Source organism: Halichoerus grypus, chromosome 12, assembly GCF_964656455.1.
Source record: "Halichoerus grypus chromosome 12, mHalGry1.hap1.1, whole genome shotgun sequence".
Taxonomy (NCBI): domain Eukaryota; kingdom Metazoa; phylum Chordata; class Mammalia; order Carnivora; family Phocidae; genus Halichoerus; species Halichoerus grypus.
The window spans coordinates 375,833-401,949 of record NC_135723.1 but is presented as its reverse complement, the minus strand read 5'-3'; the positions used below and the strand labels follow the sequence as shown (position 1 = coordinate 401,949).

The 26,117-nt window shown below is 57.3% G+C and overlaps 1 protein-coding gene and 1 long non-coding RNA gene across 5 annotated transcripts in view; one reads left to right on the top strand and one right to left on the bottom strand.

Annotated features, from left to right (window-relative positions):
• Positions 1-3,194: 3,194 nt before the first annotated feature.
• CAMK2B (calcium/calmodulin dependent protein kinase II beta) overlaps positions 3,195-26,117 on the top strand; it is an 80,742-nt gene continuing 57,819 nt past the window's right edge. Inside the window, exon 1 of one of the 2 annotated variants that reach the window (XM_036085266.2) lies at positions 3,195-3,374. In XM_036085266.2, the coding sequence (XP_035941159.1) occupies positions 3,310-3,374 (65 nt within the window). In that variant the 5' untranslated portion in view covers positions 3,195-3,309. The remainder of the gene's footprint in view (positions 3,375-26,117) is intronic. The other variant, XM_036085265.2, reaches the window with a different exon arrangement.
• LOC118531313 (uncharacterized) lies at positions 16,379-25,619 on the bottom strand. 3 transcript variants are annotated; one of them, XR_004915115.2, is made up of 3 exons: positions 17,475-25,619; positions 17,031-17,351; positions 16,379-16,687 (listed from the first exon to the last, which is right to left on the bottom strand). It is a non-coding gene; the product is annotated as an uncharacterized LOC118531313 (long non-coding RNA). The 3 variants fall into 3 exon arrangements; XR_013443038.1 differs by having other exon boundaries at positions 17,031-18,201; positions 19,441-25,619; XR_013443039.1 differs by having other exon boundaries at positions 17,031-22,683; positions 23,804-25,619.

Genomic DNA, 26,117 nt, shown 5'->3' with positions numbered 1-26,117 from the left:
CATCACCATCATCACCATCACCACCATCTCCATCATCATCACCACCATCACCACCATCACTACCATCATCCCTCCACATACCTGCCATAGCGTCTTGCTGCCCTGTCAAGGGCCAGGTGATTGGAGACTGATGGATTAGGGTCTTCCTGTTCTGGGAAACCACAGCCTGCTCTTCCAGGCAGATGGCCGGGCCTGGGAGAGGTGGTGGCAGTGACATCGGTTCCTGGAGGTGAGGGGGACAGGGAAGGCTGTGTCTTTCCTTGGGAAAATGAGCCCCACGTGCAGCACTTTTGGCTCTGCAGATGTGATGCTTGTTGCCATGGTGACTGTCCTAACAATAACCTCCCAGAACTGATATTCCCCACACCCGCCCCAGCTGCCACCTGGGAGGGAGAGCCCTCCTCGCCGATGAAACCAGCTAGAGAGGATAAGGTGGGAGGCAGAGATGATGCGGGGGTGCGGGTGGAAGAGGGCCCTTCCTGAAGGAGGGCTGGGGGGACGGAGCCAGATGACAGGGCTTCTGGGGCCTGGGACTCCAGAAGGAGTCATGGCTGGCAGCTCTTCTCCCTTCCAGCTTTCTACTCTGCTGGGGAGGAGCTCTCTGGGTCTGGAGGCGGAGAGTAGGTTGTTCTGCGAGTGGGGTGGGGGGTTGGGCTCTGTAGGCAGGGGTAGTCTGGGTCCCTTCAGTAGCTCAACCATTCCCCCCTGTGGTGCCCTGATCAGCCTGCCCTTCCTGCCTTCCTCTGCGTCCTTCCACATCACTCCTTGAATATTCCAGCCCAGACGAAGGGCTACTTGGGGGAACCCCAGTTCCTGACAGGAGTAGAACAGGGGCCTTAAACCACACCCCTTTAGTGATCCTGACTTCTTGGGGAAACTTGGTCTCGGGCAGCCTCCCCAACCAGAGAAAAGAGGGCCTTCAGTGCAGACCACCCAGAATGCTGCTGTGTCCTTGCCCAGGGCTGCAGGACGTGTGCATGTGTGCATGTGAGTGTGTGTTCTGTGTGTGCATGCGTGCATGTGTGTGAAAATAAACAAGACAAGGGAGGGTCTCTGGGCAGGGGGGGTTTGAGTCCCAGCCACTTCTTGGCTGTGTGACTTCACCTTTGTCTCCCCGCTGTCCCATCTAGAGAAATGGGAACAATAATGGTATATGCCTTGTGGGGTTGAGAATTAAATGAGAGAGTACGTGTAAAATGCACGTAAGCAAATCAGTGTCAGCTGTCACCATGATTTTGATGTCACTTCATCCTGGCCTGGACTCTTGCTAGCAGGAGTGTGTGTGACCTCCGCAGCACAAAGGGTCTAGCGGCAGCCAGGGGAGAGGCTGAATTGCCGAGGGGTGCAATTCTGTTTTGTTTGTTTTGCTAATTGCATTCTATTGCGAGGGACTGTCTCCTTCCCCGGGCATGCCACCCACAGCGCCTGCCTCCCCGAGAGAGGTGGACATCTGCCCGTTAGGAGGTGCCCCGGTCCCGGCTTGAGGCATGAAAGTGGTCTCCCCTCTGGCCTGGCACCGCTGAGGTCAAGGTCAGGCCCTCCTTCCCCCCGGGTGCCCCCTGCTCCAAGCCAGAGTAGTCCTCAGCCTCTGGCCACCTCCCGGTGCCCATCGGTTCTGCAGAACCACCCAGAACAAGGACTGGTTGCCACCAGCTCTGCTCCTCTGTCTGACAACCACGTGCCCAAGGCCCCCAGGTTGGGGAGGCCCTGGCTGCCCCACCCCAGAGTCCCTTCATCTGATCTTTTACTCAGGAAGCACTTACTGTGGTTTCTGGGGTGAGCCCCAGACCCAGGTGAGCGAGATGCGCAGGACAGGCCCGCACCCTATGCCTGGGGAGCTCTCAGTACAGTAAGTAGCTCAGATCAGGGCGGCGGCACGACCTAGATCGAGAGCTGGCTGCTGGAAACTTCTGTGCTCAGGGCCTGCCCAGCACAGACCCCGGCTCTGTCCCCTCAGAAGAGTGTGGGCGCCAGAGCCCAGTGAGTCCTCTGCTGGCTCTGAAGTCCCCGTTCTAGACAGCAGCCTGGGTGTGGCCCTAGGGGAAGGCTCTTTTGTGGGAAATGGGGTCAGCCCAGCCTCTCTTGCCCCTCCCTCCTGCTCTCTCCGCCTCCTCTGTTCCAGGGTCACTTTCAGGAAGGACCCTCTTCTAGGCCAGAGCAGGGCCAGGCAGGTGGACTAGGCCTGGGAGGGGAGCATGTGTGCCCCCAACTGGGCACAGGGCTGTGCACTCTCACGACTCCTGACTTACTGCCCAAGCGGCCCTATTCCCCTGACTCAAGGGCCCTCTGCCTTCCCTCCTCCACTGGGACACCCCAGCGGCCCGTCTCCAGGGATCCAGGGAGAGGGCCCTGGAATCACGGCGAGCAGGCAGCCCCCACCCTCTCGTCCTCCCACCCGCTGTCCCCAGTGTGTATGCCTGGTCTGGAAGGCCCCGGGCAGCTCTGCCGGGGGTGGGGGGCTCGGGGGGGGGGGGGACAAGGCTGTGCGGTGTGTGGAGAGCTGGAGACAGGACGGGAGGGTGGCGGCAGCATCTCCTCCTGGGGGTGTGAGGAATGAGTCCTGTGGAGGGTGACACACGTGCCCCATCCACCCATGGGCGCCTGAGTCCCCTCCTCCGGTGGTCGCGAGGTGGGCATTCAGGGAAGAGAGGGGGATCGCGGCTCATGTGTGCAGTCCCCTGTGTGTGTTCAAGGGGGTCTCCAGCAGGGAACAGAGAAATTGACTTAGGTGGCTTGTGGGGTTGTGCGTGTGTGTGTGTGTGTGTGTGTGTGTGCGTGCGCGCGCAGGTCGGGGCGCAGCGCGTGCAGGGACAGGACCTGGGCGCAGGGCACGTGTGCGGGCGCGGGTGCGGGGCTGGTGCAGCGATGTGACCAGTGTGTGTGTTGGTGCAGGGCGCGGGTGCGTGTGCATGTGCGGGAGCGGTGTGGCTGCGTGAGCAGGGCGAGGGCGCGTGTGCGGGCGCAAGGTAGGGGTGCGGGAGCCGTGCGGGCGCGTGTGCAGGGCGCGGGAGCCGTGCGGTGCAGGGCGCGTGCAGGGCGCGTGCAGGGGCGGCGGGCGCGGCGGCGGCGGCGACAGTCGCGCCCGCGTTCCCCGCGCGTAGGTGTGCGGCGCGCTCCTGGCGGGGACGGAGCGCGCAGATCTCGCGTGCGCTCGCCGCCCGGCGCAGCCCAGCCCGGCCCCCGCCCGGCGCCGCGAGCCGAGGTGTCGCCCGCGCCCGCGCCCGTGTCGCCGCCGTGCCCGCGAGCGGGAGCCGGAGTCGCCGCCGCCCGAGCGCAGCAGAGCGCACGCCGAGCCCGTCTGTCGCCGCCATGGCCACCACGGTGACCTGCACCCGCTTCACCGACGAGTACCAGCTCTACGAGGATATTGGCAAGTAAGAGCCGCGGCGCGTGCGGGCCGGGCGGGGACCCCGGAGACCGGGACCCTCCGCGCCGCTGGCCCCGGGCGCACTGCGGCCCCGCGCGCCCCCGGCTCCTCCCGGCTCGGGGCCCGAAGCGCACGGCCCCGCGCGGCCCCGACCCCCGGGCCCTGGGCCAGGCCGCCGGACCTCTGCGCGCGCAGCTCTGCCGGGCCCTGTTCAGCGCGGCCGCCGGGCCAGAGGCCGGGACTCGGGGCGCGGGGCTCGGCGCCGCGGGGGCGGCAGCAGGTGTCCCCGGAGCGCCGGGCAGACGTGACGCATTTGGCGGCGGGAGGTCAGAGAGGAGCGGCGCGCGGGGGCGGCCGCGGGGCCTAGAGCGCGGGGGAGGGGGCGGCTCTGGCCTGAGGGTCGCTCCTGGCGCGGGCCGCGCTGTCCCCACCCCCACCCCGGCGGCCGGGCGCGGGGGCGGCGGGACCTGCTCAGCGCCGCTCCTCCGCGTGGCTCCGTCCGCGCGGGGGGTGCCCGCTGCTATCCTGGCCGCGTGGGAACAGCCTCTGCCGCGGGTCCCCCGTGGAATGAGGGTTTGGGAGGATTTTCCCCCAGATTCTTCTGGAAACCCGAGTCAGGAGAGCTGAGGGCTGAGGTCAGCAAGCTTGGCAGGTCCCTGGGGTGGAGATGAGGGGCTGAGGCGGGGAGCCGGATGGGCTCCTGATTTCAGGGTCATCGAAGTCGGCGGGGGTGGGGTGGGGGCGATGGGGGCTGGATTTCGGAGAGTTATTGACGCGCCTGCGGGGAGGGGGGAGGGTGGGGTAGAATGGGGAGGGGCTTTGAAGGCTCTGTTCAGGTAGGGCCTCACCCCTGGGAACAGGTGGCTCGTGGGGTCTGGCGTGCAGCGCGCGCGGTGTGGGGCGCCTAGACTTCGAGTCCGTCAGGGGCTGCCCTCTGGCCCGCGCTGAATCGGGGTGGCTGCACCTGGCCTCCCTCGGTCGGGCTCCAGAACTCCTGAGTCCTCGGGCTCCAGCCTGGCGCGGCCAGAGCCCCGTCGTCCTCCATCCTCCTCCAGCCCTCCCGCGTGGTGGGGGCGCTGGCGAGGATTCCTTTTACACATCCAGCGGCCGAGCCTTATTTTTCCTTTTCTGAAAAGCGTTTGTGATAGAGCTTGTGTTGGTGAGGGCTGAAGATGGTTGGTAATGGTGGGTACTGGTCTGGGCAGAGTGAGGGGCTTTGCGGATTCCCCAGGCCTCCCTGGATGTGGGGGAGGATGCGGTCAGGCCTGAGGGCTGGGGAGCTGGGCCGAATGGAGGAACGACCTGGCCTGGGGTCAGGGGCAAGGCCGTGCCCTGCAGGCCCAGAGACTCCCTTCCATCCGGTGGGTGCTGTCTGGGGGCCTGGCCCCGAGGCTGGCGGGCCTGGAGAGCCGAGCAGATGGTTGGGAGGGTCCGGCACCCCCACTGTGCGCAGCCGTGAGGCCCTGAACACAGCTGGGAAGAAGCTAGAAGGGGCAGCGGGCTGGGGGTCCCCAGACGGAGGCAAGTGGTTCTCCCAGGCAGAGGGTGGCTGTGGGAGGAAGTCACCCTTTCTAGGGGACCTTCTTGCCGTTTCTCTGCTTGCCCAGGAGCACGCAGACCCTAAACCAGGCACCACTTCTCTCAAGCTGACGCTGCTTCTGCTGACACCCCTACGCTTTTCTGCGACCTTCTGTGGGTCCCGCACGGCACAGGGTGGCCCACCCAACTGCAGGCCTCCGTCCGGTTCCAGCAGCCGCTGTTAATCCTGGCCACTGCCACCCACACCCACGCCGGGGAGTGGAGGTCTCGACTGCCCTGGGGAGGGGCCAGGAGGGGACCTCGCGTGGAGGCCAGGCTCCTCCCCGGCAGCAGGAGCCGGAGCAGCTTCGAGAAGGGAGCCACGTGGCTGCCTGCGTGCGGTGAAGCCGGGCCCCGAGGGTGAGTGGGTGAGGCGCCCTAGCCGTCGGGGCGGGCAGGGGCCTGGCAGGGGAAGGGAACACGCCCCAGGACCTGGGGCCCAGCCTCTGCGACCAGGAGGCTTTCGGCAAGCCCGGCATTCCCTTGTGGAGCCCTCGGGCAGCGGGCCCAGGGAGGGCCCTGGGGGCCTGTCGCAGCCCTGCTGGGGCATCCTGGGTAGGGGAGGCCGAGCAAGTGCAGGGGGAGCTGCGGCGGGGCAGGGAGCAGAAGGCCCGCCCCTCCGCCCAGGGCTGGGGTCCAGGTGGCCATGATGCCCGCTTGCGGCTGGTTGACAGCGTCTGCCCGGGGCAGTGGGTGTTGCTGCCCTGGCCCCAGGTGCATGAGTCCAAGTTTATTTAAAGCTGCAGCCCCTGGCACCAGTCAGAGGACGCGGAGCTCTGTGCCCGGGAAGGGCCGGGCCACGGGCCCACAGCTGCCTGTGTGACGTGGCCACCCCCCTCCCCTCCCTGCCCCGCTCAGAATCCTTCCCTGGGGCCCCGGGGAGCAGGGTCCGGGGGCCAAGGGGGCTGTTGTCTGGGGCTCTGCCCTTCCTGGTCTAGCGGGGCAGGGCCGCCAGGCCAGGGCTGGTGAACGCCCGCCAGGAGGCCCACGACCTGGGTCAAGAGCCACCTGGAGCTGGAGGTCCCCAGACAGGCACCCAGCAAGGGAGCGAAGCGCTTCGCACAGCGTCGACTGGGCACCCGTGTGGTTTTCATCGTTTTTATGGCGGATAGATTTTAAAAATTGAGAAAAATTCCAGGAGTAACAAAAGAACACTTGTATCTCTCCTACCAAGAACTGAAAACTTTTACTCTTTTGTCCTTTGGCTTTAAGTTCTTTTTTTTTTATTACAAGAAAGCATGATAAGTAAGTGTTAAGTAATTCCGAGTAAGTTCTGGAGCCCTGACGTCCAGCTCGGTGATCCTGGGGAGCGGTACCACGTCGTGTACCTGGAATTTGCTGAGAGAGTGGGTCTTAAAAATTCTAACGACGTGCGCGCACACGCACGCACACATTGCACGCACGCACACACATTGCACGCACAGACTGCACGCGTGTGCACGCACACGCACGCACACACATTGCACGCACAGATGCTGCACGCGCTCGCACACATTGCACGCAGACGCTGCACGCGCGCATGCACACATTGCACGCACAGACGCTGCACGCGCGCGCACGCACACATTGCACGCACGCACACACATTGCACGCAGACGCTGCACGCGCGCGCACGCACGCGGCAGTGACTCCGTGAGGCGGCGGCCGTGTTAACCGTGATGGGCGTCGTCCCATGATGCGCACACACGTATCAATCGCGCTGTCCACCTCGTACTCAAAGCTGTGTGTCGATTACATCCCAGCAAAGCTGGAAAAAGCACTCAGTAAGCTTTGTCCTGCAACCACTGTCCCGTATTTGCAGTTGATCTTTCCAGACTTTTTGCTTCATTTACACACAGATAGGAGCACCTGAATCGAACGTGTAGGGTTCTGTGGTGTGACTTGTTGTAACTTTCCAGAACCGTTCTGATCCGTGTTTTCACTCAGCTCCGTGCCCAGCGCCCCCGACCGCAGTGGCTGCTGGCCTGAGGCCCGTTGTAGCCTCTGGATGGAGGCCTACGTTGCTCCCGGTGCCGTGTTCTCCAGGCCCACTGCGAGCTCGCTGGTGCACGGGCGCGACGGCTTCTGCAGGCTTGGTCCCCGGGCGGTGGGGCTGTAGGTGGGGGTCCGTGTCTCCGTGTGCATCGGCACTGGCAGATCTCAGCTGCTGGGCAGTCGGTTGGGTAGGGAGAGGTCTTTGTGTTCGGGCTCCCGAATCTGCCACTTTTGGGGGTCGTCTCCTTTAAAATGTGGGTGATCTCTACAGAAGAAAGTAGCTCCCCCGAGGTTCGGGTTTCAGGGGTACTGAACACTCTCCCTGGGGTAAGGTGGCCCCGCTGTAACCACCTCTAAAGTGCATGTCACTTGATTCGAGTTGACCAGGAAGCCACCCTCCTGCCCCATTTTACAGACCCAGAACCACGGCTCAGGGAGGATGGGCTGTGTGTCCCAGCAGCGAGGAGGCCCGGCCTCCAGTCCAGGGCACCCCACCCCTCCCAGCTCCCCCTGAACTTTGCCAGGCCCAGAGCTGACCTTGGTGTGTCCTTGACTGCAGCCCGCCGGTCAGACGAGAGGAGGCCCTGTCCTGGGGCGTGAGCCCTCGCTGGCGATGGGCCTTTGTCTCAGCCAGTGAGTGACCTGCTAGGGAGTTAATAGATAAACAGGATATTCAGAGCAAATTGATGGTTGAGTCTCCTGAGCGGCGAAGCCACGTTGCCAGGAAAGGAAGAGAGGGCTGGTGGAGGAGGAGTGAGCTGTTTGCTCTCTCGCCTCCCCTCCAGCGAGTGCTTCCCGCCCCAGGGCCTTATGCCAGTGCTGCCTCCTGCCCCGGCTGCACCCCCAGACACCCCCCCGGGGCCCACCCCCCCCTCGCCCCGCTTTTGGCTGGCCCGAGCCCTCGGCCCCTCTGACACACGGGCAGCCTCCCACTAGCCTGCGGGTGGGGTGTAGGCCCCTTCGGCACCAGGCCTGCCCAAGGCGCTCGGGGCTGCACATTCGAGGGAGGGGCGAGCAAACTGGCCCCCAGAGCTGGAGTCCCATCCTTAGTGGAGGGTGTTTAGGGAAGAAGTCACACACGCGTGGCTGCGGCAGGATGCACATGAAGTCACGCCCCTGTAGTTACTATTGAGCGGTATTTTTATACCATAACCTACTTTGCCGGGAGCTAAGAATACCTCTCGCGCTTGCTACCTGCACTCTTTCTCTCCTGGTAACGGTCCCAGCAGTTAAGTGGTGCTTATTACATCAGTGTGCTCATCCGTGAAATCCGCACCGTGACCATTCCCGGTTCACGGCACAGGTGGACGGAGGCGCCGAGACGCTCCATCCGGGGCCAAGGCCGTGTGGACCCAGATGCGAATCTGGACAGTGGGCTCCGGAGTCCGCCTTCTGCTCCTCGCAGAAGCTCGTGCCCCCACTCTGTTCTTTCCACCCGCTGACTCACGTCCCGCTTGTGGTCGACTTTGACCCTCGGCTTTTCGGGACTCACCTGTCCTTGGCAGGCCGCTCACCACGCCCGTTGTGCTTCTCCAGGCCCTGGTTCCTTTCTGTAAAAACCTTCCTTCCTTTGGTCGTCCCTCCGCGACAACCAACACTCTGCCGCATTTGGACCAGCAAGGCTTGAGATTTTATTGCATTAATTAAATGAAGTGCAAGGACAATATCGTCTTATAAAGAGAAGTAAATATACATGTGTGTGCAGTAAAAGTGACTCTTTGACAGTTTCCTCAGCCCGGAGGAGCCCGGGCGGACTAGCGTTGGTGTAAGGACACACGTGCTCACATACACGCAAACAGTACAGGTCACGTATGTATCTGACTTTAAAAACACAGATGGAATCACCGTGTATGTGATTCTGCATTTTGTTTGCTCTAACACCCGTTCACAGCGATCCCTCCAGTCGGAGCGTTTTCCTACAGCTCAGGGCCCGTCTGTGCTCCTTGTCACACCGGGGTGTGCAGCCGTAGTTTTTAAGCCGAAGATGGGCCCCCCGTCCTCTGATAAGCATGACGGGGGATGAGAGGGCCCGTGTGTGATATCAGGGTTCCCAGGCTTTCTTGGAGGCCGTGATTACTGTGCAGGGAGGAGGATAGGCATCGTCTGTTCTTGGCCGGGTGCAGGGGCCTCCTTCAGAGAGAACCCAAGACCATATCCCCCACCCTTTTCTCTCGTCTAAGGGAGAGATATTGTTTTCCTTCCACAGAAAAAGACATTGTTCCCTTGAGAGTCCATGTTGACCCCACGGGGGTCTAACAGGTGCTGACCAGGACCAACCGGGCAGAGGTGAATGGTGTCTGCTCCTTGGACACGTCCCGATCCTCCCTCTGCTCTCCAAGGCCCTGGTTCAAGGCACGAGATGTGGCCTTTCTGGAGATTGCAAATATATTTTCAAAAAATTTAATTCCCTCTTCCTCTCCCACAAAAATGGAATCTGATTTTTAAAGCATCTTTCACAGCTGCGAGTCACTTTGTTAGTGGAGAAACATAAAAATGCATTATGTATCAACTTGGTTTTCCAAAAATTATCATATTGGCATATTACATAGAAATGTATATTTTATTCATATAAAAGTCTGAATCTACTTAAAATAAAAGCACCCTTGTATGTTAGAGTGGCAGGACTCGCTGCCAAGCCCCGGGGCCCCTTGTCCCCTGGTGTGCAGAGGGTCGCTAGGCTGGCCAGGGGCTCTGCTCCTGCCGCACGTCATCCTTTCGCTCGGACATAATGATCCTGACATAACTAAGGCAACGATTCTTTGTTAAGCCAGATACAGCATTTGTTGAATTCTGAAACAGATTGGCAATCTCTGGGCAAAGATTTAAGAAAATTTTATGGAGGAAGCATAAACCGCACTGTTCTACGGGGGGCGGGGTGGGGGACGACTGATTTCAGGGCCACCACCATTCCCACTTGACAAGCAGCCGGTGCGGGTTTGACCTCAAACAGGAGAGTCACCAGGTCCCCTGATGTAACGCCCTCCACGGGGTCCAGCCCGTCCAGGGTGATGCCCATTTCCAGCGAGGAGCTGAGGAGCAGCCCCTGCCTCTCCATCACCCAGCCCACCCTGAATTCCAGGGCTTTGAGCCAGGCACGTGGTAGGTGCCCTACAGAGCGGCCTCCAAGGCTTTCTGCGGGTCCCGGGGACGCTCAGACACCTGGCTTGAGTGGTCGTCTGTCTTGTTACCTGGTGAGGTGTGGCTGCGGGGCAGGCATCTCTGAGGGGCTTGCCGCGGGGTTGACGCCAAGAGTTTGCAGCGTTCTTTCCATGTCTTCATAACGTTCTTCATGTGGGTCCTGTTCTTGTATATTGAGGTGCTTCCTGGTTCTCAGAGTCATTGGCTTGAGCCAGGCCATCTGTTTCTGTTTCTTTCTTTCTTTCTTTTTTTTTTTTTAAGTAGGCCCACGCCCAGCGTGGAGCCCAACGCGGGGCTTGAACTCACGACCCTGAGATCAAGACCTGAGCCGAGATCAAGAGTCGGATGCTTAACCGACTGAGCCACCCAGGCGCCCCTTGCCAGGTTGTCTGTTAAGGGCTTTCTGGATAAAGAGCGCTGGTCTAGTGAGGAACGCACCTGCCGAAGAGGTGACCAACGCAGTGGTTCCCAGCCCTGGCTACACAGTAGGAACCCCCTCCCCAGACCCGCTGAGTCAGACACGAGGGGGATGAGGTCTCAGGGGCGTTGCAATGGGCAGCACAGACACAGACCCGAGGCCAGGCCCAGGCTCCTTCCCCGTCCCTGGGCTCTGTATGAGCCTCGCCTGACCGTGGGTGTGGAATTGGCCACCTTTTTCCGTACACTCAGCCATGTTACTCCTGATCCTGTTTGTCTAGAGCAGTGCTGTCCGGAAGAAATATAAAATTCGAACCATGGATGTAAGTCAACTTGTCATTAAAATTTTTCTACTACTTAAAGTAAACAGAAACAGGTGAAAGGAAGCTTAACTAATAGATGTATTTAGTTCAGTGTATCCAGAGTATTATGTCAACACAAAATCAATGCAAACGCTATTGTTAAGCTATTTTATATCTTTAAAAATATTATGTATTTGAAATCTGTTGTGCACTTTACAGCACGTCTCAGTTCGGACGAGGCACATCTCAGGTTGTTATGGCTGCTTGTAGGCCGCGGTCACCACACTGAATAGGGCATGTCTAGAGCATCAGGGCTGTTTATTTATTTACTTATTTATTTGGCAGTTTTTCTGGTTTCTTTTGCTCTTCTGTAGACTCGCTCATCCTGTAAGTCTGCTTGCACACTTAACTGTTTACCAGGCTCTCTCTAGGTGCGGGGGGAGCAGTCGTGAACAAAGCGTGCTTGCTCCCATAGAGCTTATGGTGGTGGGGGAGGCAAGTTCAAACATAAACACTAAACACATTCTATGATGGGTGGAAGGTGATTAATGCCTCTGCTCCGGGAATAATTACAAAAACTCAGGAGTGCCATTTAGGAGGAAGGCTGCAGCTATAAAGGGGTGGTCAGGCCATGTCAAAGGAGAGGAGACTCTAAGTGCTAAAATCAGGAATGGAAAAGGGACAATACACCTGACCCTACAGAAATGAAAAGATGATAGGGAATCCGTGAACAACTGTGTGCCAGGTGGATAACCTAGATGAAACGGATAAATTCTTAGAAAGACACAAGCAACTGAAATTGACTCAAGAAGAAACAGAAAATCTGAATAGGCCTATAACAACAACGGAGACTCATTGGTAAGTGAGAAATTTTGAAATGTCTCACTAAGAGAAGCCCAGGCTTCTGGTAAATTCTATCAGACATTTAAAGAAGAATTAATAGAATAGTCCTTCACAAAGTCATTCAAAAAATAGAAGAGGAGGGAATTTTTTCCCAACTCATTCTATGGAGCCAATAATACCCTGATATCAAAACCAGACAAAGGCCCCATAAGAAAGAAAACTATGGACCGATATGGATGAGGTGCAACATCCTCAAGAAAATATTAACAAAATGAAAAAAAAAAAAAATTAACAAAATGAATCTAGCAACATAGAAAAAGGTTATATATTATGAACAAGGAAAGCTTATCCCTGGAATAATGGAAGATTGGTTCAACATACAAAAATCAGTCACCATAATACAGCGTATTAATAGAATAAACAGAGAAATTATATAATTATCTCAATAGATGCAGAAAAGTATTCGACAGAATCTACTATTCTTTCCTGGTAAAAACACTCAAACTAGGAATAGAAGGGAACGTTCTCAACTTGATAAGGGGCATCTATGGAAAACCCACAGCTAACATATTGAACGGCGAAAGACTGAATGCTTTCTCCCAAGGTCAGTGTCAGATCAGGACAAGACAAGGATATCTGCTCTCTCCACCTCTATTAACATGCTACAGGAGGTTCTAGCCAGGACAGTTAGGCAAGAAGAAGGAAAGGCACCCATATTGGAAAGGAATGGGTAAACCTATCTCTGGGTTTGCAGTTGACATCGTCTTATATATAGAATATCCTAAGGAACTCCCGGGAGGGCTATGGGAACAAAAAATAAATTCAGCAAAGTTGCAAGATACAAGATCAAGATACAAAGTTCCATTATATTTTATTACACTAGCAATATTCGATCCAAGATAAAATTAGGAATTAAGAAAATTCCATTCACAATAATATCTAAATAAAATACTGAGTAATAAATCGATAAAAGGAGTGCAAGAACTTGAACACTGATAACCACAAACTGCTATTGGAAGAAATTTGAGAAGACCTAAGAAAATGGAAAGACATCCCATGTTCATGAACTGGAAGATTGAATATTGTTAAGACAGTGGGACACTGCAAATTGACCTACAGATTCCATGATACCTGTCAAAGTTCCAGCTGCCTTTAAAGAAATCGACAAGCTGATCCTAAAATTCATATAGAGATGTGAGGGGACCCAGAAAGAGCCAGAACATTCTTGAAAAGGAAGAACAATGTGGAAGGACTCACACTTGCTAATTTCAAAACTAGGGGCGCCTGGCTGGCTCAGTCAGGGAAGCATGCGACTCTTGATCTCAGGGTTGTGAGTTTGAGCCCCACGTTGGGGGTAGAGAGTACTTAAAAAAAAAAATCTAATTATACAGGCACAGCAATGAAGACATGTGGGTACTGGCATAAGGATAAACACATAGATGAGTGGAAAGGGACTGAGAGTCTAGGATGAACCCAGACATCTTGTGGTCATTAGATTTTTGACAAGGACAAGAAGACACTTCAATGGGGAAAGATTATGGTCTTTCCCCACTATGATCCATTCAACAAACAGGCAGCTGGGTGTCCATGTGCAAAAGAATGAAGTTGGAACCCTACCTAACACCATAACACTATGATCTCAAATGGATCATAGACCTAATTGTAGGAGCTAAACCCATAACATTCTTGGAAGAAAACATAGGAGTAAATCTTTGTGATCCAGGATTTGGCAATGGTTTCTTAGGTACGACACCAAAAGCACGAGCAACAAAAGAAGAAGACATAATCAGCATTAAAAAGTTTTGTGCTTCCAAGGACGCTCTTAGGAAAACGAGAAGACAATCCGCAGAATGGGAGAAGATATTTGCGCATCACATATCCGATAAGGACTTTGTATTTATACTAGTCCAAGAACATACTATCTAACAGTAAGAAGACAAACAACCAATTAGAAATTGGGCAAAGGACCTGAATAGACATTTCCCAAAGACGCCCAAGTGCACGATGAGCGGAAGAAAAGATAGTCATTTGGGAAAATGCCAATGAAAACCACAAGCAGATACCACCTCACTCCCACCAGGATGGCGAGCATCACGAAGGCCGATGGTGGCCAGTGTCGGTGAGGGTGTGGGGTTGGGGCCTTCACACGCTGCTGGTGGGAACACACGCTGCTGCCGTGGAAAGCCGTTCCTCCAAATGTTCCATTCCTAGACATGGACCCAAGAGCTAGGAAAGCCCAGGTCCACACAAAATCCTGCTCCTAGTAGCCGGAACCCTAACAGCCAGAGAATGGAAGCCACCCGAATGCCCATCAGCTATTGAATGGGTGAAGAGAACGGGTCGTGCCTGCACGATGGAGAAGCACTCGGGCATAAAAAGAGATGAGGTCTAGCGCGTCTGGTGCACGGCCCGGCCTGGGGGAGCATGGAAAGAAGCCAGTCTGGAGGCCCACGTGTCATATGGTCCCGTTACCTGACCCGTCCGGAGCAGGCAGCTCGTGGGCACAGAGGGCAGCGTGGGGCGCAGGGGTGCAGGGGGGAGGGCGGCGGTCGGGCACGGTGCATCCCCGGTGATGGAAATGTAAGCTTAGCTTACACCATAAGTGGTGACGGACGGACGGCTCTGTGCTGTAGTAACAACCATTGAATTATACACATGAAGTGGGTGAATTGTTTGGTTCATGAATTATATCTCAATAAAGATGTTTAAACCTAAATAAAACCGATGTAGAAAAAAAGAGAGAACTCTAGCATCTGGCTCTCAACCCCCAAATTGCTGGGAAGTGAGAATCGCAGGGAGAGCGGCTCTGGCTGGCCGCTCCCTGGTGCTGTCACCGCGGTGCCTGAGGCGGGGCCGTGGCCCAGCCGCCGTGGGCCGCCCCCGTGGCCCTCCGCCCGCTCGCTGCCTCCCACGCTGGGGCACCTGTGGGGGCAGCGGAGGGCGGAGGCCCGGAGGCTGGACAGAGGCTGGAGCCTCTTGTTCTCCGTGTTTCTGACGCCGGCCCGGCTGGCGCTGGTCCACAGCGGTCTCAGAGCAAACAGAGCGGCGTGACGGGGGCCAAGGCCCACGCGCCTGGTTCTGGAAGGCACCGTGCTGGCGGGAGGCCTGCTCTCCTGCCTCTGGAGGGGAGGCTCCCCTGGAGGCGGCGGGGAGGGTGAGTCCCAGTGGGTGTGGTGACAGGCGTGGGCGGTGGAGGGGGACCTGCTGTCAGCAGGGTTGGCCATGACGAGTAGAGGAGGGCCGGAGTGGGGCCGGCGGGGACCCCAGAACCCAGATTCTGTTATTCCTGAGTATGTGGCCGCCTCCCTGGGTCCTCAGCGGGGCTCTCTCCCTCCTTCCCTTCCTGTGCCTCTCCTTACCTCCTTCCCCTCTCCCCCGCCCATCCTCCCCAGGCACCCTCCAAGGTGCCTCCCAACCCAGGAAGGCCCAGGAACCCCCAGCCCCTCCGGAGCAGGGCCTGGGCTGGGGTGCTCTCAACTCGAACCCAGCTGCCAGGTGCCACGTGGGATGAGGGTCCTCCAGCCCCTCTGGACACCCACGTAGGGGAGGGCACCTCCGAAACACTTCGCTTTTGGGTTCTGCTTCCAGGGTACTCTGCCCCTCCCCGCCCCCCCCCCCCCCCCCCCCCCCCCCCCCGCACAGCCCTGCGTTCTGGGGCTCCACTGGCTTCTGTCCTCAGTGGCCCTGGACTGTCCCATCCAGGACTCCCGAGCCAGGGCCTTGCGCCTCGGGGGCCCTCCCCGGCGGGTCTGCGTGGGGCCCTCCTGGCAGCACTGGGACTTGTGGGGTAAAACACACCTCGGGGTGCCTTCCCAGCCCTGTGGCCAGCCAGGACGGCACGGTGGATTTTCTGTAGGACGGGAGCAAAAGCCAGTCGTAACGGCCTGCCGGTCGGTCTGCCTTGTGCGGGGTGTTCACCCCCACCCCGGTTCAGACCTCCCCTGGCTGTTGCGTGTGCTGCCCCGCTCTGCGGTGCTGACCGATGACGGGCGGTCCCCTCCCATTGCTGGGGGTCCGGGTTTGTCCCTCTCTGTCCCTCCCCCTCCGCCTTCCCTGACCTTGAAGGGTCCTTCGGGGTCCCCCTTGATGCCGTCCTAGGGACCACGCCTTCTCCTGCCCCCCAGTTCTCAGCAGGCCCTGGGGAGGGGGCGCGGCGGGCTTCGTGGCCCCTGACCGTGGGCGGGGCGTTGAGGGTCCTCCCTCGGGGTTGAACTGCTGTTCCGAGTGTCAGGACGTCCGCTTCCCGGCCTCGTCCGCGTCTTCTGTGCTGTCCCACGTGGGGTCCCCGCCTCCGTCCCCACAGCGGTGCATCCTGCCTCAGAGCCCCGGTGGGAAGCCAGCCCGGCCCGCCCGGGCCCAGAGCAGCGAGCGGGACCCAGACTCCGCGCAGCCCGCCGGTGGGCGGGGCCCAGACTCCGCGCAGCCCGCCGGTGGGCGGGGCCCAGACTCCGCATAGCCCGCCGGTGGGCGGGGCCCAGACTCCGCGCAGCCCGTCGGTGGGCGGGGCCCAGACTCCGCATAGCCCGCCGGTGGGCGGGGCCTCGCGGGGCACCCCGGCGGGGGCTGGTTCCTCCTCCGGCGGCCGGGCGGCGGGCCGACTGGGACCCCTCACAGCCCCAGCTGTCGTGAGGGTGGGTGCAAGTGTGCAGGGAGCCAGCCCCGGGGCCGCCCGTCCCAGTCCAGGCTGCGGCAGGGCACAGCCACGCACGGCCCTCCCCCCGTGTCCCCCGTGTCCCCCGGGTGCCATCCCGGTCTCGAGGTCTCCGGTGGCGGCAGCATTTCTCCGGGGCTGGGAGGAGGAGCCAGCTCAGCGCCGGAGACCCCCCCACGACCCCCAGTGCGGCGTGGTTGGCGCTGTGGACCGGCCGCTCTTCTGCGCCCAAACCGGGGAGCCCGTGGGGCCGGTGGGGCCCCTGGGGGCCCGTGCCGGGCCGCCCACCGCAGACACTTGCTCCTCTCCGTCCTCTCGTGGTCTTGGGCCCTGGACCCTCCCCGAGTGCTTCAGATGGTGCGCGCAGAGCACAAGGTCGGGCTTGTCACGTGTACGGAAGGAAGACTTCTTAAAAACCTGGTTGTCAAGAAAGCATTACAAGTACCAGTTTCTTTCCTTCCTTCTTGATGATTTCTCAGACCGGGCTGCCTACCCCACGAGGACAGTTTTCTGTGAGATGCACACGGCATAGCACTCCCGTCCTCCCCAGCTCAAAGTGCACGCTTCAGTGGCATTGAGCACACCCACTTGGGGGGCGGCCACCACCGCAGGCCGTGCCTAGAACTTTCTCCTCTGCACTGAGGCTCTGTCCCCGTGAGACGCTAGCCCCCATCCCCCGCCCCCGCGCTGCTGCCCACCGTCTCCTCTCCGTCCCTGTGGATTGGACGCCTCTCAGCACCTCCCAGAGCGGGAACCCTACCGTGTGTCCTGTGTGTGTGGCTCATTCCACTCAGCACCGCGTCCTCCGGGTTCATCCACGCTGGAGTAGGTGTCAGAGTGTCCTTCCTCTTCCAGGCTGAAGATGGGCCACGGTGTGGATGGGCCACGGTGTGGATGGGCCACGTTCCGTTCATCTGTTGGTGGACGTTCCGGTTGTTTCTGTCTCCCAGCTGCCGTTCACGTTGTGCAGAGGACATTTTTAAAAGACACTCACGTGGTCTCCTCCTTCTGGGTACAACTTCGCAAGACTGGGTGTGCGGCCGTGGGCTTCCATGGAACCTCTCTGGTCTCAGTCCCCCGTCTATAACCAGGAGGGTTGGGGCAGAGACTTTCTGGGGTCTCTCCTGACCCTGTGTGTTGGTTCTGTGGAAACCCACACCTTTGCTCCGAGACCTGCCACAGAGCTCACCTGTCAGATGCTCACCTGACTGCCTGGCACTGGGTCACTGGGGCGGCTGTGGCTTGGCCCCCATGGAGCCCCGGCCGGAAGGAAGCCCCGGGTGCCGTTTTTTGGGGAGCCATCACTGTGGTGGTCCTGTTTCTTCCCGGTGGGCTTTCGGATCTGTCCTCGGTCACACTGGTGGGGCAGCGACACAGACCTCTTTCCAGGGAGGGGTGCCGGGCCCATCCCAAGGGTGGGGACACGGAGCCAGGCTCAGGCCCTGTCGGGGGCAACCCCTGGGCATGCAGTGGGACATGGAGGCATAGGGTGGGCCGGAGGCTGGGAGTGCCCTCTCTCGAGAGCACAGTGGCCTGGACATGATGTCATTGTCCCCAGGCAGGGCAGGCAGCCTCAGCATGAGGTGCCCAGGACCCTCTGTGGCTTCCTGCACCTGCTCCCTCGGGGCCTTTGCTGGACCGTCCTGGGCCCACCGGGCCTGGCGGTCCGTGGAGGGCAGAGACCATGGGCAGGTTACTCGGTGTGTGCCCTTGCCCTGGGGGTCCCCTCGGACACTCCCCACTGCAGTTTTCCTTTTGGACCAGGCTTTCGAGGGGGAGGACCTTTTGGGGTTCCCACGTGCCATGTCTCAAACTACCCCCTGAGCATCCCTTCGGAGATGCCGTGGCAGGTCCCAGAGTCCCCCAGGTGTGCGCCACCAAGATTCAGGCGAGGTCACGGCTCCGCGGTCACATGGTTCTATGATGATTAGCTATGTTTTAAAAATACAGAAGTGTTTATAGTAACTTGTGGGCAGAATGAGTTGATGCTCTCTGTCCGAGCCCCGAGCAAGATGGAGGCCCAGGATGTGGCACCCCGGCTTTGTCCCGGAAACCCCCACGGCTGGAGCCAGGGCAGGTGTGGGCGTCGGGGTCAGGCCCGGCCTGCTCTGAGCCCGCTCTGCCCGCGGGGAACACGGAAAGTCTAGTGCTTCCAGGAACCTCTGTGGTCCTCGGTCCCTGGTAATTCAGGATGGGCTGCCCTCTGCCTGTGGGCCATGAGGGTTCGCCCGGCAATTACAGGCAGCACCCTGTAGCGCTTGATTGGGGCGCATTGCCTCGTGGGGAGCGGGGGCACCTGGCACCCCAGATGTGTGCAGGAGGCTGGTGAGGCAAGGCTGTCTCTCTGTGCCTCTGGACGCAGGCAGGGCCCGGGGACACCGCATGCCCCTTTCTCCGCATCTCCCACCCGCCCTGGTCCTCGCAGAGTGGACATGGGGACATGCCAGGAGGGGTGCAGGCACCCCCAGGCAGGGCGAGGGCCCGGGGTAAGACGAGGCAGGGCGGGTGCCACCATCACGCAGGTGCGGTGAAGGCTCCGGGCCTCTCCAGGCCTGGCGGGGCTTCCCTGTCCTGTCCCAGCATCACCGCGTCTGCGCCTGGCCCCTGGCTGATGACCAGCTTCCACGGCGAGCTGGAATCCCTGCCGTCCGGGTTCTGGAGCGAGGAGGAGCAGACGCAGGCCCTGCCCCTGCAGTGTCCAAGTGCATTTTAGGGGACAGAACAAAACTCGCCTTGCTGCCTCCCTCTGGAGCGTGTGAGGAACCTGCTCCCTCCAGGTGGGGCCCCAGGGGCTGCCCACGGTGAAGGGGTGATGGCCTCCCGCAGAGGAGCTGCTTCGGCTCGGAAGAACACAGCCCAGATCCCACCGACATGGGGCTGAGGTGCAAGCAGGCAGCTCGCAGGGCGAGAAGTGCAAGCTCCTGGTGGGGCCCCAGCCATGCCGCCTCACCCTGAGTCCACCGCGGGCTTCAGGCACACGGACGCTCCTCCCGGGTGGCCCAGCCGCCGGCCTCCAGGCTCAGCGCTCCTGCTGCCGGGGACATAGGCCCTGGGAGCCGTGGGGCCCTGGACTGGCTGAGGCCTCCCCGCGCCCGCAGGAGAGGAACCCCAGAGACGCAGCACCTCCCGCCCCACCTCTGTCCTTATTTTGGTCTTTGCTTGATGCATACCCGGTGCTCGGGTTCGGTCCGTGGCTTCGGCAAGGCCCCAGTGTGGTTGTGGCTGGAGATTCCTGGAGAGTGTGGGTTACCTGAGAGAAGGGGGGAAGGACAGCAGCGGACGGCGGACGGAGGCAGTGAGCAGGCAGCATGCAGGAAGCCCGGACCGGCTGGATGGAGGGCAGGCCTTTTATTTCCTTTTCTTGTCTTAGTGAATCAGCTGGGATTCCCAGTATGATGTTGAAAAGGAGTGATGGAAAGGAACATGTTCGCCTTGTACCTGATCTTAGAGGAAAGCATCTACTTTCTCTCCAAAAGTATGAGGTTAGTTGTAGGTTTTTTGTAGATTCTTGGTAGGGACTAGAGTGTGGCCCACCCCTCCAAATTCAGAGGCCGACGCCCGAACCCCCAACCCCCAACGCGACTGTATTTGGAGAGAAGATCTTTAAGGTTAAGGTTAATTGAGGTCCTAAGAATGGGTCCCTGATCTAATAGGATTCGTGTCTTTATACGAAGAGACACCAGAGAGCTCACCTGCTCTCTCTCCATGCGCCCCCACCGAAGAAAGGCCTAGCTGGCATACAGGGAGATGGTGGTCACTTGCAAGTCAAGAGAAGAGAGCTCACGTAAGAACCCAGACCCTGCTGGACCTTGATCTTGGACCTCCAGCCACCAGATTTGTGAGAACATAAATTCCTGTTTTTTAAGCCACGCAGACTGTGATATTTTGAGCTAATACAGTGTTCTTTATCAAGTTGGGATAGTTCCCCTCTGTTCCTAGTTTGCTGAGTTTTTATTACGAATGGATGTTGGATGTTGTCAAATGCTTTTCTGCGTCTATTGATAGGATCACGTGATTTTCCTTTTAAATCAGTTGGTATGATGGGTGATGTTAGTTGGTTTTCAAACGTTGAACCAGCCAGCCTTGCGTACCAGGGATAGATGCTCCTTGGCCATGGTGTATAATCCTGTTTATACATTGTTGGATTCTATTTACTAATAGTTTGTTGAGGATTTTTGCATCTATTCATGAGAGATATTGGTCTGGAGTTTCCTTTTCTTATAATGTCTTTGTCTGGTTTTGGTTTTTGGGTAGTGATGGCTTCCCAGAATGAGTTAGGAAATATTCCCTCTGCTGCTTTTTTTTTTTGGAAGAGATTGTAGAGAATTGGCATAACTTCTTCCTTCAGTGTTTGGTAGAATTCACCAGTGAACCCACTGGAACCCACTAGAATATCGATTTGGTATTCTACCAAACACCACTGGTAGGGCCTGGTACCTTCTGTTTGGGGAAGGTTATTAATTATTGATTCAATTTCTTTAATAGATAGAGGCCTCTTCAGATCATCTATTTCTCCTTGTGTGAGTTTTGACAGATTATGTCTTTCAAGGAATTGGTCCATTTCATCTATGTTATCAACTTTTGGGCATAGAGTTGTTCATAGTATTCCTTTATTATCCTTTTAATTTCTATGGGATGAATGTTGGCCCCTTTCATCTCTGATATTAGTAATTTGTGCCCTCTCTCCTTTTTTCTTAACCTGGCTGAAGGCTTATCAATTTTATTGATCTTTTCAAACAATCAGTAGTGGTTTCATTGATTTTCTCTATTTCCTGTTTTCAATTTCTTTGATTTCTTCTTTTTTATTACGTCTGCTGCTTACTTTGGATTTAATTTGCTCTTCTTTTTCTAGTTTCCTAAGGTGGAAGCTTAGATTATTGATTTTAAGTATTCTTTTCTACTATACGCATTCAATGACACAAATTTTCTTCTAAGCACTGCTCTTAGTATATCCTGCAAATTTTCTTAAGTTTTATTTTCATTTTCATTTAGTTAAAATATTTACAATTTTTTCTTGATAGTTTTTTCTTTGACCCATGTGTTTTTTGGAAGTGTGTTGTTTGATCTTCATGTATTTTGGGGTTTTCCAGCTATCTTTCTGGTTTTGTTTCCAATTTAATTCCACTGTGATCTGAGAGCATACTTTGTATGATTTCTCTTCTTATAAATTTGTTAAGGTGTGTTTTATGGCCCAGAATGCGGTCTGGGTGGATGTTCATGTGAGCTTGAGAACAACGTGTATTCTGCTCTTGCTGGGTGAAGTCGTCTTGTTGATGTCCAGTAGATCCAGCTGATGGATGGTGCTGGTGAGTTCAGTGATGGCCTTTGCAATTTTCTGCCTGATGGGCACGTCCGCTTCTGATGGACGGTGTCAAAGTCTCCAGCCATGATCGTGGATCCATCGACTTCTTGCAGTTCTATCAGTTTTTGCCTCGTGTAGTTTGACACCCTCTCTTTCAGTTCACATTAAGGATTGTTATGTCTTCGTAGAGAAATGACTGCCTGATCATGGTGTGAGGCGCCTCTTTATCCTGATAACTCCCCGCGCTCGAGTCTGCTCTTTCTGAGATCAATATGGCTGCTCCTGTGTTCTCCATCCCTTTATTTTTTTTTTCTTGTGATAAAAGACACATAATACAAAATTTACCATTTTAACCATGTTTGAGCGTCCCGTTTCAGTCGCCTGAAGGACATTAGCAGTGCTGCACAACCATCACCACCGTCTCTCCAGAACCGTTTCGTCTTCCCAAAGTAACTCTGTCCCCGTTAAATTGTCCCATTGTGTTCCACCCCTCCAGACCTCGCTGCGTCCGCTGGGCTGGTGCCCGTCTTATTCCCGTCGCCTCTGCTGCCTTGAGCCCTCCAGGAAACTTCTCAAGGACATCTGTAGCCTGGGACCCAGGGCAGCGCAGCTGTGGTGGGGAAGGGTGCTGGCCCTGGGCTGTCCTGCGGGAGGTGGTGCGAGCCGTGGGACTGAAACCGAACACCGCGGGCACGTGTCAAGGTCGGGCGCTCTTCATCTGGGTGGGACTGTATGAACTTGGTGTGACTGCATGAAATCCCGATATGCTTAGTCCCCACCGTGCGTACTTAGCCTGATCTCGTCAGGGCGTGCGGCGCAAGTGGTCAGGCGGGGCCCTGCTGGGTTCTTCCTCTGAGCTGCGCCCACAAGACTCCAAGAGAAGCCACTGCTCTGAGCAGTGTTTGGGTATGTGTCCGTGGGTGCGCTGTGGACACCGGCTGGCTGGCCGGTGGTGTTTCTGTCCTGCCTCGACGTTTCTTACTTTGTGGAAGTCTTCTTCCCTCAAAGGCTAATATATATCTTGCACAACTGCTTTTGCATCATTATCCGATACACGTGTGTGGTCAGAGGGTGGATAATATTATCTTCACTTTATAGATGGGGAGACAGTCTAAAAAAAGAAAGTCAAACCACTTTTAAATGACAGTCCCAGGGCAGAACCCAGTCTTTCTGACTCAGAGTAGACTACTCTTCACTCTAAGGGCTGAGTCTCAGAGGCTTAAAGATAAATTGATATGGTACATTTGTAAAGGACAAAAGCAAATAGGTCCATAAAATGATAAACAGCACAAACTGGCTGTTGTTAATTGGATGCTAATTAAACACAACTAAAAAAATATATGTCACTGTAGGGTTTGGCTTGGCTGAGAGAAGTAGAAGTCAGAGGGTAAGAACTTCCCACGGAATCCCAGCCTACTTGACCTACTGCTTTCTGCCCATATGTGCCCTTCATCCCCTTCCTGGCACTTCACCTACTCCTTTTCAGCGTCATTCATAAGATGTCTGTTGCTGGACATCAGTGCATCTCATAAGTTTCAGAAAGGGGTCAATATTGAGGCCCTCATGAGACTTCTTGAATAAGATTTCTATGGTGAAATAATTAGGGAAAGGCTGCACCTCATACTCCCTAGCTGGACACTCCTAGTACAGATGACCATATTAAAGGCTCTGAGAAGTCCTGCAATAAAAAAAGAAAGGAAGGAAGGGAGGAAGGAAGGAAGGAAAACACGGTTTAACTTACTAGTTCTCAAACTTGATTGCCTACAGAGCCCCGTTTGTACCTCCCATCTGTTAACTTCCTGTGGAGATAACACTTGAGGAGCATCATTTGGGAAATGTTTGTCTGGTGTACACAGTGCTGCATAAGGTAGACTTGAGGGCCAGTGTGCGTTGGGAGTTGAATTAATGGTGTCTCCTCCGAATTCACATGTTGGAGTGCTAATCCCGGGATCTCAGAATGTGACCCCCGACAGGGTCGTTGCAGATGTAACGAGTTAAGATGAGAACATCCTGGTGTAGGATGACCCCTCATCTAATATGACTGTGTCTTTCTAAAAAGGGGAGATTTGGACAGAGACATGCACACAGGGAGAATGACATGTGAACATGAAGGCAGAGATCAGGGTGATGCTTCTACAAACCAAGGAGCACCAGGGGTCTCCAACAAACCCGCAGAAGCTGGGGAGAGGCCTCCGCTGACCCTCCCCCACGGCCTCAGGAGGAACCGGCACCTTGATCTTGGACTTCTGGCCTCTGGACCTTCCTGCTGTTTAAGCTGCCAGCCTGGGGTGCTTGGCTAAGGTGGCCTCAGGACACTTGGCACAGCAGGCACTGGGCAGAGCTTCAGTTTCTTGCTGGGGTTCAGAGGTCCGGGATTCTGAGGGCCTGAGAAAGGCCAGGGGTGGACACTGGGGCAACCGAAGGGCAAGCAGTTCCATCACTGGTGGTGTAAGTTGTTGCAAATCAACAAATAGCCCAGCTCTTGTGCCTTAATAACCCTATGGAGATAACCGAGATGTTCACGGTAGGCCATTTACGAGGAGGGAAATCGGACACATCCCAGATGCCTGCGGATGAGAAAGTGCTCGGCGACCCCTGGAAGGAATGCTCTCTGCTCCCAAGAGGACAAGTCATGATCCAGGTCAGAGAGCGGGGATTGTGTGTGAGGTGACGCGCAACACGGAAGGCAGTCCACAAACCAGGCTCTCGCACACGTGGCTTGCGTGGATGCTCCCGAGGCCACGGGGATGTGGGTGTTCACAAATAGGATGAAATGTTGTCCACGCTGGTCTCCAGCCAGGCTTCTTTAGGCCCGCTTCCCCGTTTCCTCCCTCAGTGGGCACGGTCCCCAGAGTGAGAGCCATCCTATCGGTGGGGATGGGCAGCCCTCGTGGGCCTAGGCCCTGGACGTCACTCCCGCAGCTGGACCTGGAGCTCCTGCCCAGCGGGACACATGCTCGCCCAAATCCTGTTGGGGACCCAACCCCAGGGCAGGGGAGGCAGGGGAGGCTGGAGAGGCTGACACACCCTCCTGGCGTCCCCGGGACGGCGTCCTCTGCTAAAGCAGTTTGCAGCCACCACGCATCATGCTGTGGAATTGTTCAGAGTTTTCGAGAGGGAGGAGAAAGCAAAACATGAACAGCAGGTGGGACTCCACCAACAGGTCACGAAGGTGGGGGCACCTTCAACGTGTTCTTTAATCTTGTTTGTTCCGTTTTCTGCCGGAGGCATGGATTATGTTTATTATTATTGTCGTTATTATCATTATTATTATAAGCAGGAAAATACATAAAAAACAGCAGTCTCAGCCCTCCCTTTCATGTAGAAGTTAATGTTTTCCACCCAATTACCCCTGTCCCTTCATTCCCAAGAGCTCATTTCAAGCAGAGATAGGGAAAGAGCAGTAAGCTGACACACAAATAAATAGCAGCTTGATTTAGTTTAAATGAAGGAGAACGAACAAGTGAAGGGTCTCCCTGGCTGGCGCGTCGGGCTGCGCCTGGGCTCTGGCCGGGCCCCCCTGCGCTGAGCCTGTCTGGGGCCGGCCAGGCCCGGGAGAAGGGCCGGTTTCCCATCACCCACTTAGGAGTCTGCAGTGGGAGATAAAACTGTAGGACCAGCCAGGTGCTTCTGCTGCCTGCCTTGCCTGTTCCAGAAAGATCGTCTCGGCGATCTGCCGGCGGCCGTGGGCTCCGGAGGGCCGTTTCCATCCAGAGCGGACCTCCATCCCCGACTGTGGGGTGCCTTTACCAAACAACAACGGTTTTGTCCCTTCCTTTGACTCAAGGCTTTTGGCTTTGTTCGGCTGTAAACTTTGAGGCCCCGCGGGAATGCAGCGGCCTCTTGCAGGGACTGAGGCCGGTCCGGACGCGGGCCGTAGCTGAGCTCGCAGCGGGCAAGGCCCGTCGCCTGGGGCCCCGGGGGGCGGGAGCACCTGTGCGGTGTGGGCTGGACCTCCGACTCATTCCGAAACCCGGCGAGTCCGCCGCTCAGCAGTGCAAACGAGCCCAGGCGTGGAGGGCGGAATGAGGCGGGGAGTGACCCGGGTGGGGGCGGCCCGAGAGAGGCAGCCGCCGCTGCCCCCCAGTGTCTGCCCTGAAACCGGGTGAGAGCTGAGCCGCCCGGCTGAGAAGCAGGGGCAGGGGCGGGCGCAGCAGGGGCGAGGTGAGTGGTTGACAGGGGCAGGGGGCGGGACTGGGAGAGGCGGGGGGCGGGGATTGAGGGGCGGGGGCGGGGCCGCGGGGCGGGGCGGTGTGGGGCCGACAGAGGGGGCAGGGCCAGTAGAGGCGGGGCGGGGGCGTGGCCTCGGGGGCGTGGCCGACATGGGCGTGGTTTTCAGGGGCAGGGCGGGCAGAGGGGGCGGGGCCGGCAGAGGCTGTTTCCGTCTGGGCAGGTGGGCAGGTGCGCAGGTGGGCGGTGCGGGCGGAACAGGGAGGGGCAAGTCCTCCCGGCCAGGTGCGGCGGGGAGCCGGCGCTGTGGCGGCCACAGGTGATGCGCGTCAGGGGCAGGTTGCCTGTGGCATTTTTGGGGGCGGGCATGTGGGG